Genomic DNA, 16,721 nt, shown 5'->3' with positions numbered 1-16,721 from the left:
CACTGGCAACAAGGAGACAGCAAACAGCACTTACTTGCTGTGATCTTGGCAACAAATTATTCTATGGTCATCCTTTACTAAGGGTCGTGCGTCGGTTTTCTGTCATACTTTGCAAGTTCTTTTCAGTGCAAACTTCTTGCACAGGTATTAAAATAGTGTCAGCACCACATTTGTGTTGCACTCAACAGTTTTGTGTCACTGCTGCACTAATCTTCATGAGACATAAATTCTGCATTGATATGGGCAATACGTTTCTCAGTCGGACCGTGCGCCACATTTTAAATTTAACGGCCCATGTTGAAGGTTCATAAAAAAGTGGTGCACTTTGTCGGAGCAGTGCAGAAGGAGCCAGATTCATGAAGAATGTGCGCCAGAAATCCCGAATCTGGATCCCTCATCTCACAACACAGGCAAACTGCACATAGTACAGTATTCCTAATTATAGAGTCCCCATGTACAACCAACTGTCTTGCCTTTCCTGCACTACCATCTACCAGACCACTAGCTGTGTTGCTCCCCTGGTTGTTAGGGAGGGTAGTATCTACTGTCACTGACATCCTTACATTGTTGCACAATTTAACAATTTTGCTTTTTTGGACACCTTTCTAACTCCGCTAGCGACAGTAACCCAGCAACCTACTTGGTCCTCCACTTCTATCCTGCTTATTGCTTGCTCAGCATATTCGTCTGAAGATTGTTGAGTTTGTCTTTTACATATCTATTCCACTTCTTGGCACCTTGCTTTTCTTCTTGCTCTATTGCAGTAACTCCTGCACATGTACTTCCGTCTTACACTGCCATTGCACCGTGTTGACTCCACACACTGGTTGCTATTTACATCTCCAGGGATATGACCTAGTTAGCATTCATCCATGGCTTCACTATTACTGGTCTCCGTTGAATATCTAGTCTGAAATCTGGTCTCAGACCATATATTCAAATGTCTGTTAGATACTCCCTCCCGTGTAACATTATGTATGTCATTATGTATGCCGTGTATGTCATTAGTGAACATTATTATTTTATAATCCTTAATTTAAATATTATCTTTCCACCACCGATCTTGATAACAATGGCTTTATGAAATTTGACATGTTTTCAATATTTGCATCCTCATCGATGTACGATGATACCTTTGAAAAAATATTTGTTATATTACTCTATATTTGTAACAGTGTCTGATGAAGGTCCCAGTGACTGAAACTTTAGACTAATAATTTAATTTCGGATTGCATCACTAGTGTTATAAAAACCTACACGCTACAAAAATGTGTTTATGGAATGTACTTTTGTTCACTATATCTAAAGTATATGACTAATAGTGTAAATTACTTTTTGTTGCAACTTACCTTTGAGAACCAGTCGTCAAGTGGTGTTCCAGTAAATAATTCCTTTAAGTTCATGGGGAAAAAGTAAATGTTCCTCAGAGATGAGAGCATCGGGAAATGTTTTTTCACAATTTCTTCGTTGTTGGTTTCATTCAATCCTTTCATGAAGAAGGCCACTGGTCGGTCTTTGTAGACTCGAGCTGCTGACTCTGCTGCACATAAAACTAATGGAGGAAGTTTCATTCGATCTGTTGATTCCAAAAATATGATCCCATTACCTTCTTTTAATACTTCAGATGGCGTCCTGGGAGCAGGGGTCACTGTAGTATTTATCCAACCATTTACTGGGTTACACGTTTCACTCTTAAGTATAAATGAGGTAAATCCATTTAAATGCTTTCCTACTGAGTTCAAAATTGTGTAGGGAATACCATAATAGAAGCCGAATGTGGTCATCATAAGCAAGAAGGCTGCTATCTTTATTGCTTTTAACATCACTGCAGCATATGTTGCCCAACTGCAAAACAAAAGACAATGTTTCTTCTAGAATTATATAGTCATTACAGATTCATCAGTTCAAATTATTAAACACAATACAGTAAGTGACTGAAAGTGTTGAAAGACCCCTTCAAAATAGAGGGAAGATATGAAGATATACACTCACTGGCCACTTTATTAGGTACACCTGTCCAACTGCTCGTTAACACTTAATTTCTAATCAGCCAATCACATGGCGGCAACTCAGTGCATTTAGGCATGGTCAAGACAATCTCCTGCAGTTCAAACCGAGCATCAGTATGGGGAAGAAAGGTGATTTGAGTGCCTTTGAACGTGGCATGGTTGTTGGTGCCAGAAGGGCTGGTCTGAGTATTTCAGAAACTGCTGATCTACTGGGATTTTCACGCACAACAGAGAATGGTCCGAAAAAGAAAAAACATCCAGTGAGCGGCAGTTCTGTGGGCGGAAATGCCTTGTTGATGCCAGAGGTCAAAGGAGAATGGGCAGACTGGTTCGAGCTGATAGAAAGGCAACAGTGACTCAAATCGCCACCCGTTACAACCAAGGTAGGCAGAAGAGCATCTCTGAATCCACAGTACGTCAAACTTTGAGGCGGATGGGCTACAGCAACAGAAGAACACACCGGGTGCCACTCCTTTCAGCTAAGAACAGGAAACTGAGGCTACAATTTGCACAAGCTCATCGAAATTGGACAGTAGAAGATTGGAAAAATGTTGCCTGGTCTGATGAGTCTCGATTTCTGCTGCGACATTCGAATGGTAGGGTCAGAATTTGGCGTCAACAACATGGATCCATCCTGTCTTGTATCAACGGTTCAGGCTGGTGGTGGTGGTGTCATGGTGTGGGGAATATTTTCTTGGCACTATGGTACCAATTGAGCATCGTTGCAACGCCAGAGCCTACCTGAGTATTGTTGCTGACCATGTCCATCCCTTTATGACCACAATGTACCCAACATCTGATGGCTACTTTCAGCAGGATAATGCACCATTTCATAAAGCTGGAATCATCTCAGACTGGTTTCTTGAACATGACAATGAGTTCACTGTACTCAAATGGCCTCCACAGTCACTCAATCAGATCTCAATCCAATAGAGCATCTTTGGGATGTGGTGGAACGGGAGATTCGCATCATGGATGTGCAGCCGACAAATCTGTGGCAACTGTGTGATGCCATCATGTCAATATGGATCAAAATCTCTAAGGAATGCTTCCAGCACCTTGTTGAATCTATGCCACAAAAGGGGGTCCAACCCGTTACTAGCATGTACTAGCATGGTGTACCTAATAAAAAGGCCGGTGAGTGTATGTACCCATAAAATCAAATAAAATAATGAAGGTGGAAAATGAAAGTGTATGTTCACAAAAGTATCAGAGGCAAAATTGGCTTAGGGCCCAGGTATTAGATGAACACATAGATTTAGGCCCCTTCCACACTAGCGAGTGTGATGCGATGAACTCGCATCACACTCGCAACGCAAGCTGCCGGGAACGCACGGCCCGAACCCTGCACCGCGGGAGTGAACTGACATGCTGAGTTCACTCCCGCGGTGCAGGGTTCGGGCCGTGCGTTCCCGGCAGCTTGCGTTGCGAGTGTGATGCGAGTTCATCGCATCACACTCGCTAGTGTGGAAGGGGCCTTAGTTGGTGTAGCTGAGACATGCCTAGATGCATCACATGACTGGGGTGTTAGTCTCCAAGGTTTTCCACTCTTTAGGAAAGATAGGGCAAAGAAGAGAGGAGTTGGTGACAGTAGAGACTTAAAGTGATTGTGATTGAGACAATAGTTAATGAATAGTGTGAGGAGGCTGAAACGTTGTGATCTTTGGGAAAACAAGAGCTAATAGAGGGCCACCTATATAAAGAGATAGAGTGAGCGGCACAAGAGGAGACTGTAGTGATCATGGAAGACTTTAAAGGCAACCTGTCAGCAGAAATTGACCTAATAAACTACTACCAGTATATTGCCAAGCAGCTGAACACCTTCCAGAATGTGTTTCTTTCATAACCCAGTGTGCTGGCACCATCCAGAAATCTATTTTGAAGTGAGATGTAAACTGGTTCTATAAAGTCAAGGAGGCTCAGATTTTAACACTGAAATCAAGCTCATCAGAAAGACCCCTTCACAGCAATTGATGGTCCTACATCCAGAAACATCATTAACTTTGAGAGAGTTCCTTACCTTCAATTCAGTTTTTAACTCTCCACCTCCTTGACTTTATACAACTAATTGTCCAAAAATATCAATAAAACCGCTCCTCAATAGCACTTAGTGTGAATACTGGTCTATTCCGCAAGGCTGTTACGCTTTGCTAACTCCTCGTAATTCAGTTAGAACAAAGACCATCCAAATCTTAATTTTAAATTTTAAAAGTGTGCTTGGCCCACTACTATTTAACTTGCTTATTAATGATATAGAGGTAGGAATTAATAGCACTGTGTCTATTTTTGCAGATGACACTGTCACGGCAGACTGTGACATTATCTTGATATGCTGTGACGTATTCATGATATGTGTCACTATATGGGGTTTGTATTGTTTTACATTTGTATTTGTATATAATCATGTGTGTAACATGGATCTCTGGAAGTTTGTAGTCCTGGAATGTTCTACTCTCCTCCAGAAGTCTCAGTGACTCCACAGCTCCAGTAGGGGTTTGCTGTACCAGGGTAAAAATTCCCACCACCCCCTACTAGCTGATAACCAGATAGCAGAGGAGGTGTGGGTGGATTTGGGTGTGGGACTATTGTTTTGAAACTGGTTTAGAAAGGTGTTGTGGATGAACTTTTGTCTGGAGAGCAAGCTGCGGCGCTCTACCTTAGGACATGGCTTATATGTAACTTGTTGATATACTGGAATAAAACCTGAAGAAATACAGCTCAGTGCTTGTCTTCTCTGATCACGAGGGCCTTTTGTGACAGACACCAAGCTGTGTAGTGTAATACAGTCTATGGAGGATGTTCATAGGCTGCAGGGCACTTGGCAAATGAGGTTCAATGTGGATAAATGTAAGGTTATGTGGGACTGAAAACCTACATGCAACATGTCCTTGGGGGAGTAAATTTGGGAGAGTCTCTCGTTGAGAAGGACCTGGGTGACAAGTAGATCATAAATTAAATAACAGCATAAAATGTCAAGCAGTCCATAAAAAGGATGCCCTGGAGCTGGAGAAAGTACGAAGAAGAGACACACAAATGATAAGGGGTATGGAGGGTCTCAGTTATGAGGAAAAATTAAAACAACTAGATTTATTTAGACTTGAAAAGAGAAAACTAAGAGGGGACATGATTCATTTATAAAAATATATGAATGGTCCATACAAAAAATATGGTGCAAAGTTGTTTTAGGTTAAATTACATCAAAAGACAGTTTCCTCCCATGCTCCTAAAACTTACTGGTAGGATGATTAGATTGTGAGCCCCATTGGGGACAGGGACTGATTTGGTAGACTCTGTGCAGCTCTGTGTAATCTGTGTGCGCTATATAAATAAAGGAATTAATATTATTATTATTATTATTATTATTATTTCTGCACAGCCAACAACGTATGGTGTGCCCCTCTGCCCACTAACTTTCAGTGTACTGGAATGTATAGAACCATTCTTTTTTCAGGATAATACTTCCCACTTTTGCCTTGATATTATTTATTCACCTGATTACAGGCAGTTCCCGGGTTACATACAGGATAGGTTCCGTAGGTTTGTTCTTAAGTTGAATTTGTATATAAGTCGGAACTCTACATTTTATCATTGTAACTCAAGCCAAATTTTTTTTGGTCTCTGTGACAATTGGATTTTAAAAATGTTGGATTGTCATAAGAACCAGGATTTAAAATAAAGCTTCATTACAGACACTTATGATAACTGTTTCAGCTGATCATTGTAGCCTAGGGTTAAAGTACCGTAAATTATCAACATCCAACAGTAGGGGACCTCCCAGTCATTTCTAATACAGTATTAGTGGACATCCATATAAAGTATTTCCCACATTTAGGACATTTATTTAGAGCTTTCCTCTTACATAAGTGCTGAGGGATATTAGAAGGGTAGAATAGCCTACCTATTCATTTCAGATGAGTCTTTCCTTATACATTTGTAGTTTCGTCTTTAAGCCTTTCATCGGCCTGTTATGAATTTCGTTAAGTTAATTTTTTAAATTATATAAAATATTGTATGTTTTCTCTTTAGTGACTAGAGAGGGCTCCGTCCATTGGCCTTCATTATACACCCATTTATGACTGTCAAGAAATGAAAATAATACAAGTAGTACTAAAACTAAGAGAAAGTCATCATTTTGAATCAGTGAACGGCGCAAAATGTAAAACTTACCAATAATGTTAGAATAGTTTTTCACATTTTTCAAATTTAGGGAGAGTTGCTAAAAATAAAACAGGTCACATGTATCCATAAATGGAAGCATTAAAAATTCAGATTAAATGCCGCAGGCCACAGGCCGTATTTAGCCCATGGGCCCTGTGTACTTTTTTATACTGGATTTTCTCGTTATTCCTACTTCTCATGTCAACTATTATGGGACCTGTCTTGAGTGGCTTTAACATACATACCAAAGGAAATTGATGCGTCATAAAAGAATGTTTTTGGACAGCTAAATCTGGTAAATCCAGAAAACAATTGCCTTCCTTTAAGTTTGAGAATGAGGTCATATAGGTGTGCGTACAGAAATATGTCATATAAGGGAGCGGTGTAGCACAGAAATGAATCGGACCTGTGTGTAATAATGATGACCTATAATTGCCTGATACTTTGCCAAGGAGATAAGTCCTAACACAGTTGCACATACACAGACTTACAGTACATAATAAATACTACTGATTTACTGTATATATTGTATATCAACATGTTTCATACACACAGGGGGATCATTTATTAAGTCCTATTGTAACTACAGAATTTTGGATTAAAAAAACAGTTGCAAACAGTTTGTGACATTTTGTATAGTTTTGCCACCCAGAGTCAACATAATGCTAGAGTTATACAACAAAAAACAAATATCCCCCTACATATCAGATTTTATAGGTTCAAAAAAATTCTTTTCAAGACACACTTACCCATAGGAATAATGACGGTTCGACTGGGGACAGTCACACAAGAGCGCCAAATGGATTACCCCGGCGCGCGTTTCACTCAATGCTTCATCCTCCTGACGCCCGTCCTCCGCCCGTCATTATGCCTATGGGTAAGTGTGTCTTGAAAAGAATTTTTTTGAACCTGTAATACAGGAAGGTACCCCCGGCCTACTTTAATTACTGGCTTCACTCTATTGTTGCCACCTTACCTTTATTTGTCCCATTGTTGGGCATTTGTTGATCGTTGGACATTCAGTAAAGAGGAGGGGACCATAAGTACTCTGTGGATGTCCCACCCTCCATCTGGCACTAGCTGTTTCCGCTATGTGAATTTATTTCTTGATTTCCCCATTGTGGGATAGACATGTTTGTATTAGATTTGTATGGAATATTAATAAAGGATATACCTTTTTAACATAATTTTTTGGCAGCTCTTTTCTTTGGTATTTTTTTATATAATGCTGGAGTTACCCTGTTTTGTCAGACTTATTAGAGGACAGACCTAAAAAGAGTTCAACATTTATCAAACTGTTCCTAAATTTAACAGAGTTGGAATTTTAATTTTTTTGTTAGACAAATGGGACTTATGCCTTTCAGGACTCCCCTTTTTCCTTTTTGCATTTTTGTTTTCAACTTTCCTCTCATGGGCTTGTTATCAGCAAGACAAATTGTACATTTTAGTGGCACAATTTAATATCCCATGCAATGTACTGGAAAGTTGGAAAATAACTGCAAATTGGGTGAGATGGTCAAAAAAAAAAATCACATTTGTAGCGTTTTCTTGCAAGCTCTGTTTTTATGGCTTTTTATCGCACTCCAAATGACAACTCCCCTTTATTCTTTGGGTCAGTACGATCATAGGTGTCAGGCTTGCGGGTTGTTGATCCACTGGACCACTGCAGACGATGACTCAAGCCACTACCTAGGACCGGAGTCTAAGTGGTACCCAGTTTTCACCAGAGCCCGCCGCAAAGCGGGCAAGTTTGAGGTGCAAGAACGGCAATCAATCTTGTGGTCAAAGTTCAGGCACAGGGTCAGGGCAGGCGGCAGAGATGCAACGTCAGAGTCCAATCCGGGGTCAGCAACAGGAGGTCCAAGCAGAGGGGAACGGGAACACAGCACACAGGACAGCAGCACAGAGGATCACTGGTACACGGAAACATGGAGGAGCTCAGGTAACACAGGAACACAGAGGGACACAGGAACGCAGGAGATGCAGGAACGCAGGAGACACAGGAATGCAGGTTAATCGCAGTAAAGCTTTGTCTCAGGCTGTGAGGAACAAAGATCCATCAGGGCTTGCAGGAAGAGGCAGGCTTATATAGAATTGGGCAATATGGCCAGCGCCAATTAATGGCACGCTGGCCCTTTAAATCTGGAGAATTTAAAGCGCGTCCCCAACTACTAGGGCGCAGAGGGGAGCAAGCCGGGAGCTGGGCCAGGCTGGCAGCGTGCTGGCGCGGGCAGGGCAGCAGGGGTGAGCCCGCGACCCGTGATATGGGTCACGGGACCACCCATGACAATAGGGATACCAAACTTATATAAGTAGAAAGGTGGAGCTAATAAAAAAGATTTAAAAAATGTTCTTAATTAAAAATAAATGAATAAATAAAAAAAAAAATTATCATAAGCCCCATAAACAGAGACATATAATGCGAAATAGTCAAAATCATAACACAAACCGCACATATGTAGCATCAGCGCAACTGTAACAACCTGAAAGATTATTATTGAACCTGCTAGATGAGGACCATAAAAAAACCTGTTAAAAACCCACCATAAATTATGATTTTTACCAATTTCATCCCACAAAAAATGCAATACAAAGTAATCAAAAAAACATATGTGCTCCAGAATGATACTGTTTTAAAGTACAACATATCCCACAAAACAAGCCATCAACCAGCTCTGTAGCTAAAAAATGAAAATTTTATGCCACTTGAAAGACAGCGAAAATTATAGATTTTATTTCCCACATTAGGTTTTATTTTGCCATCGGGTCGTTGGACATTTAACTGCGATCGGGCCTGATGGGATATGGGCCCGCCATTGTCGCTATTCAATGTGTGTTCCGATCTTTTTTCAGATGGGCTCCATGAACTAGTACTTATTATAGGGGACTGTATATAGTTATTATAGGGGACTGTATATATTTATAGGGAGGTTGTACATAGTTATTATAGAGAGGCTGTAAAAAGTTATTATAAGGAGGATGTATATATTTATTATAGACGACTGTATATAGAAATACGGGGCTGTATATAGTTATTATACGGGGGCTGTAAATAGTTATAGGGAGGCTGTATGAAGTTATTATAGGGGGGCTGTATATAATTATGGTGGGGCTGTATGTAGTTATTATGGGACGCTGTATATAGTTATAATGAAAGGTTGTATATAGTTATTATATGTGGTGCTGTATATAGTTATTATAGGGAGCTGTATATAGTTATTATAGGGTGCTGTATATAGTTAATGCTCTCGGACTGTATATAGGTAATGTTGGGGGGCTGTATATAGTTATAGCTGGGGGTCTGTAAACAGTGATTACTGTGGGGATGTATACAGTGATTGTTTGGGGAGCTCTATATAGTGATTGATGGGGGAGCTGTAACCAGTGATTGCTGGGGGAGCTATATACAGTGATTGCTGGGGGAGCTGTAACCAGTGATTGCTGGGGAAGCTGTATAAAGTGATTACTGGGAGCTATGTACAGTGATTACTAGGGGCTGTATACAGTGATTGTTTGGGGGTTGTATACAGTGATTGCTGCGGGAGCTGTATACAGTGATTACTGGGGGGCTGTATATATTTATTACTGGGATCTGTATTCAGTGATTACTGGGGGCTGTTTAAAGGGATTTCTGGGAGCTGTATACAGTGATTTCTGGGGGCTGTATACAGTGATTGCTGGGGGAGCTGTATACAGTGATTGCTGGTGGGCTTTAAACAGTGATTGATGGGGGAATTGTATGTAGTGATTGCCGGGGGTCTGTAAACAATTATTGCTGGGGGAGCTGTATATAGTGGCTGTCTGTATAAAGTGATTTCTGGGGGGCTGTATATAGTGATTATGGGGCGCTGTATGCAGCAATTGCTGGGAAGGCTGTATATAGTTATTGCTGGGGAACAGTATACAGTGATTTCTGTTCCTTGTCTGGACTACATTCACTGGGGGCCGATTTTTGCGCCTTGGGACCCCCACCAACCTTAATCCGGCCCTGGTGGGAGGTAAGTATTGAGTTTATTCATTTTTTTATACCACAAGCACATGTCTGTGCTACTGCTAATGGATAATTTATTATTGAGTGGAGGCTACAGCTACATTATTAAGTGGAGGCAGGGGCTGCATTATTAAGTGGAGGCTGCTGCTACATTATTAAGCCATTGCTGCTGTGATGCTACTACGTTATGGAGTGGAGGCTGCTACTACATTATGGGATGTAGGCTACTGTTTCTACTTTATTGAGTTGAGGTTGATGCTACTACTTTATTGAACGGTTGCTGCTGGGATATTGTTGAGCGGAGGCTGCTTCTGCTATTTTTATTGATTGGAGGCTGCTGCGATTATTGAGTGGAGGCTGCTGCTGCGATTTTATTAGTAGTGGCTGCTGTTGTACACTTTATTGAGTGTAGGCTGCTGTTGTTATATAATTAAGGGAAGGTTGCTGGAATATGCTGCTGGACATCTTATTAATGAGAGTATCAACCAAAATGTTACAGACAATTGTACGGGGATGGATGACACCAAAGTGTCCCTCCTATCAATCTCTAATGACCAACTCCATGAGCAAACATCCCAAACCAAAAAAACACAAAGAGTATTCAGGTCCAACGAATCAATTCTTTATTATGAAAATTAATGTTAATTTTCATAATAAAGAAGTGATTTGTTGGATCTGAATACTTTTTGTGTTTTTTTGGTTTGGGTTATTAACCCCTTAAGGACGCAGCCATGTTACAGCTCAAGGCTCAGTCCCATTTTTTGGATTCTGACATGCGTCGCTTTATATGGTTATAACTTTTGAACACTGTTACTTATCAAAACGATTCTGAGATTGTTTTTTACCCACATGTTGTACTTCATTTTAGTGGTAAATTTTGGCTGATAAGTTTTGCCTTTATTTACAAAAAAAAAGAAAATATGATGAATTTTCTGAAAAATTTGCCATTTTTGAAATTTGAAATCATTGCGTTTTCAGGCAGATAGATGTACCACCTAAATAAATTGCTGAATAACATTTCCCATTTGTCTACTTTACATTTTCACCATTTTTGAAATGTCTGGATAATTTATTTTGATGTCACGCGGCTTACAAATCGAATAGCGCTTTTCCGGATTTTCAGAATTGACTATTTTGGGGATAAATACAGTTTTGAATGAAAATTTACATATTTAGCATCAAAACCCCCCTATATAATCAACCCAATTTCAAATCTGCACCCCTCAAGCTATCAGAAACAGATTTCACGAAGATTGTTAACCCCTTGAGATCTTCATAGTAATTACATCAAAATGGAGGCGAAATTTAGAATAGTCAAATTGTGCCGGTTATACGTTCATTTAGCCCTAAAATTTACACATTTCCAAAAGATACAAATACAAAACCCACCATACAATTTGTTCTACAATTTCTCCCGAGTACAGAGACCCCCCACATGTGGCCGTGACTTGTTTTATGGGCACACAGTGAGGCGCAGAAGGGAAGGAGCACCCTACAGCTGCCAGGATTTTACTTTCCTCATTGGCCTCTTTTGAAGGCTGTAAAATTTTCGCTTTTGCGCTATTAGGGCCATGTGATGCCATTTTTTTGCGGGATGAGATGCTTTTTCCAATGTTACCATTTTGGGGTTGGTATCACCTATTGTTGAAAATTTAGGAACTTCTTTTTGAGAGCAGGAGTAGAAAAGCATCAATTCTCTACTGGTTTTTTTACTTTTTTTTTTTGTGGTGTTCACCGTATAGACTAATAATCATATTATCTTCATTCTATGGGTCAATACGATAACGGGGATACCAGACACGAATATATTTTCTTGCGTTTTACTAAATTTGTAAAATAAAACCCTATTGTGGGGAAAAATCTATCATTTTTGTATTGCCACCTTCCAAGTGGCATAACTTTGTTCCGTTTTTGGCTACGGAGCTGGTTGATGGCTTGTTATTTGCGGGACACGTTGTACTTTGCACCGGTATCATTCTAGAGTACATATGTTTTTTTGATCACTTTTTATAGCATTTTTTGTGGGATTGAATAGGTAAAAATCATAATTTTTGGAGGGTTTATAACAGTTTTGTTTTACGGCGTTTATCGTGGGGGTTCAATAATTATTTATTTTTATTCTATGGGTTGTTACGGACGCGGTGATACTATATATGTGGGGTTTGTGTTATGATTTAGACTTTTTTTTCAGTTATATGTCTCTTTATATGTTTTGGGGCTTTTGGGCATTTTTGGTGATTTATTACTTTATTTTTTTATTGAATAATTTTTTTTTTTACTTTTTCACTTTTTCCACCATGGGAAATGAACAAGCAATAATCTGATTGCTTGTTCATAATAATACCCTGCAATACTTATGTATTGCAGGGCATTATCAGTGTCAGCCTATGCACTTGCATAGGGTGGCACTCTGCCAGTAAGATGACGTCATAGACGCCATCTTACCGGCAGTTCCTGCAGGTAACACTGGGGTCCAGATCGGACCCCAGTGATACCGTAGCAATGATCGGTGCCCCCCGAAAATGATTCGGGGGGGGCGATCGTGGGGGAAAGACCCCCCAGATGCATGTTAGATGCCGTGGTCACGATGACCGCGGCATTTAACAGGTTAATCACCCGCGATCAGAGACAACTCCGATCGCGGGTGTTACACTGGGGTGCCGGCTATCAGTCACAGCCGGCACCCCGTGTTTCCCGATGTCGGTTCGGCTCAAATCTTGAGCTGAACCGGCATCGGCTCAGCGTCCGATATATCGGACGCTGAGCGTTAAGAGGTTAATGAGAGTAGTTGTACATGGGTGTAGTGTATATGTGTAGTATATGTGTGAGACAGAGGTGTCAGCACGATTTTAGCTATATGGGGGCCACGATCCCAGTCAGCATTGGGGCCCAGTACTTTCTTGTTAAGAAAAAATATCTAAGTAGGATATCCCCATAATAATATTGACCCATAGAATAAAGATAACATGGTTATTAGGCTACACGGTGAACACCAAAAAAAAAGTAAAAAATCCAACACATAACTGACGCTTTTCTTCTCCTGCCCTTAAAAAGTTAATTTTCCACAATAGGGGATACTAGCACCAAAATGATAACATTGGAAAATGTATCTAATCCTGCAAAAAGATGCCGTCACATGGCCCGATAATGAAGAATTTTAAAGCCTACAAAAGGGCACCAATGAGGAAACTAAAATCCTGGCAGCTGCAGGTCCCCCCTTCCCTTCTGCAACTCGCTGTGCAGCCATAAAACAAGTAATAGCCACTTGTGGGGGGTCTCTGTACTCGGAGAAAATTGCATAACAAATTTTAAGACTGGTTTTTTATTTTTACCTTTTGGGAATAGGGAAATTTCATCTTTATTTTGATTTCATTACTAGGAAGATCTCAAGGATTTAAAAAATTTCCCTAAAAGCTGATTCTGATAATGAGAGCTACAGATTTGCAAATGGGTTGAGATATAGGGGGTTTCTAATATTATATATTTAAAATTTTATTAAAAACAGTAATTATCCACAAAAAAAGTCAATTTTGAAATTTCCTTGAAAATACTGAAAACCGATGTTTGATTTGTAAGCTACTTGACATCAAAATAAATTATCCAGACATTTAAAAAATTATGGAAATGTAAAGTAGACATATGGGAAATGTTATTCAGCAACTAATTTAGGTGGGAAAACTATCTGCCTGAAAACGAGATGATTTGGAATTTTTGAAACGGCAAATTCTTTAAAAAAAAAATCATCAGTCAAAATTACCACTAAAATGAAGTACCACATGGGTCGAAAAAGCATTCTCATAATCGCTTTGATAAGTAACAGTGTTCAAACATTCTAACCATATAAAGCGACGCAGGTCAGAATTCAAAAAACGGGACTAAGCCTTAAGCTATAAACAGGCTGCGTCCTAAAGGGGTTAAATGCATTGCAAACACCACGCAGGTGATGCAAGAATCACGTTAACACAAATGCAATGTAAATGCCACGTAAAGGCAAATACAATGTAAACGTGACGAAGCCCGCCGAGTCGGGCGATACGCGTCGGGCATCTCTTTCCCCAGACTGAACCCGGTAATGTAGCTCTGCACTTTATTTTTCTGTGATTTGTTCACATTGGACCTTGCCATCCACTGATTATATCTGAGTTAGTAGGATTTCTGTTACTCTTTGGTCCTGAACATACCTGTATTTGGTTTAGCATGGTGTATGCATCATTTATACATGTGGTTGCTCTGGGGAAACTGTGTGATATGTACCCAATCTTTTCCTTGGGTTTTTAAGTATGTTTTAAATGTTATATTAATAAAGCTTATTTGTGTCATTCATAAACATCTCGTTTCTTGTTTGTTACAATGTAAACGTGATGCAATGTCAAAGCAACGCAAACTGTCACAAAAAACGCAAGCGCCACATACGCGTAAACTCAACACAACCACCACGTAAACATAAGCAAACACCACGTAAACGCAAGCACCATGTCAACAAAAACCCAAACGCAAATGCAATGTAAGTGCAAACACCATGTAAATGTTATGTTTGCTTAAATGTAATGTATACTATTAAATCATGTTTTATATTTGCATCACTTTTGTGGTAACATTGCATTTTAGTTTAAGTTGCATCAGGGTTCCTATGACGTTTACATCACATTGTCATATTTGCATTTACATTGCATTTGCAGTTGCATTTCATTGCAAGCACTTTCCGTTTACATCACAATTTCGGAACATTGTTTTAATATAAAGGTAGTATAAATGCAATAACAGGAGAATATCAATGGAGTGTGTGAACATAGAGAAATCACGACTTTGACAGTTGTACTCAATGTAGACAGGGGATAAGCAACAGAGGCAGCAGCTGCCATGGGGCTCCCAGTGTCAAGGGGCCCTGGTATTGGGTGTCTATTGGGGTGTGTATATGCAAAATGTGTGTGTAGTGTGTATATACTATATGTGTGTATGCTGTATGTCTGTAAGCGGTATGTATGTATGTGTGTGTATATGGGATGTGTATATGCTCTACATGTGTGTGCATATGTGATGTAACTCACATGTGTGAGTATAAAATATTTTTTTAAGGGGAAAGGTGGGCCTCATACAGAAGTCTGCTATGGGGTTACACCCCTGAATGTAGTTTATACTCAGTGATAGGATTCTCCAAGCCCAGCAGGAGTGACCATAACCCATGGCACGTACTTTACATTTCTGTTCAATTATGGTTTATTGCGGATCACCTGTTCATAACAATATCATATTTTACTATCCATCTGCAAACGTCAATGTCAGTAAATTCAAAGAAACCAGACTGACAGAGACACAGCAATGTCGTCCCACCCAGCTCTTTGTTCTGTCCATTGATTTATGCTCTAAGAATGCACCGCGTCTTGTAGAACAATGAGCTAAAACAAACTTTTTTCTTCAAGGATAAATGCTGAAAAGAAATAATGCTTTACAAATAGAAGTGGCAGCAGAACAATGGCTCCCTACATCCAGTCCATTAATGATGTTCACCTAGGAGTCCTGAAAGTGTTAAATTGCCCCTGCAAAGTCCTGACCAAAATATCCAAGACAATATGAAAATTTTAGCAAGCCAACATCCCCAGAAGATCTATGGATGTATGAAATGACCCTTTGCTGAGTATCTTTTAAAACTGTATAAAAGTTTCATGCAGTTTTGTAGACACAAAGTGGTCACTTCAAATGTTCATTGAATTTATATGTCACTTTGTATTTTTGCCAATTGATAAAAATAAACAATTCTAATTTAATTATTTTAAATAAACTGTTCTGTTTAGCATTCTTATGTTGAAACATTTTTTAAAAAAAAATCTGCCTAAAACATTTGCACAATACTGTCTCTTAAAAACTTTGCTATAAGAACCTGTATTATTGCTTTTAACGAAATAACAAGAAGTCTTAGGTACGGAGTCACTGCTTGACAAGTTTCTGTTCCTGTTAAAGTTGAAGTACGGGAACTTGAAGTCAATGCATAGTATATCATATTAACTCTTAATATAAACTAACCTAAAAAAAGACATATACAATGCTTAGAATACAATATGTATGCACACAATCATTACAAATCATATGTTATCATATCTGCAGCACTAACCAGTTTTTCTTTCCTAGCTGTGATGGATTTCTTATCTTCTTTCTTTTCTTCTTGCTTCTGTACTGTGTATATTTCCTCTGTTGTTCATCTTTTTGTTTGAATGTCATTTTTACTGTATTTACACCCTACTAGGCACTAGGTGGCTTTTCCTGATTGGCTGCTTCACAGAAACTATCTGTCAATGATGGAATGTTGACACAAAGTAAGAAAAAACAAATAACGCTAAAATCTTTCAGATTTGTGTCAATACATTACAAACTGATAACTTTCCAGCTCTCCAGGACTAGTTCCTGGAACAATTTGTAGTCTAGCAGAATCCACAACCAGATTTCCATTTATATTGACACTTACATGCATAAATATAGAAAATAAAAACTAAAGAATTTTTAACAGAATTACTATTTAACCTAATCCACACACAGTGGGAGACGATTTGTTAATCTGTCTATGACAA

General features: G+C 39.4%; 1 protein-coding gene across 3 annotated transcripts in view; it reads right to left on the bottom strand.

Moving 5' to 3' along the window:
• The window catches only part of LOC140122505 (alpha-1,4-N-acetylglucosaminyltransferase-like), a 37,105-nt gene extending 20,702 nt beyond the window's left edge, over positions 1-16,403 (bottom strand). For 2 of the 3 annotated variants that reach the window (XM_072143439.1, XM_072143440.1), the window contains exons 1-2: positions 16,268-16,403; positions 1,350-1,845 (exon numbers count right to left, since the gene is read on the bottom strand). In XM_072143439.1, the coding sequence (XP_071999540.1) occupies positions 1,350-1,845; positions 16,268-16,374 (603 nt within the window). In that variant the 5' untranslated portion in view covers positions 16,375-16,403. Of the gene's footprint in view, positions 1-1,349; positions 1,846-5,243; positions 5,322-16,267 lie in introns of those variants that run through there. The other variant, XM_072143441.1, reaches the window with a different exon arrangement.
• Positions 16,404-16,721: the final 318 nt, after the last annotated feature.

Source organism: Engystomops pustulosus, chromosome 3 (genome assembly GCF_040894005.1).
Source record: "Engystomops pustulosus chromosome 3, aEngPut4.maternal, whole genome shotgun sequence".
In the NCBI taxonomy this organism is placed as follows: domain Eukaryota; kingdom Metazoa; phylum Chordata; class Amphibia; order Anura; family Leptodactylidae; genus Engystomops; species Engystomops pustulosus.
Note: the sequence above shows the minus strand (reverse complement) of the source record. Positions and strands in the feature narration are given on the sequence as shown.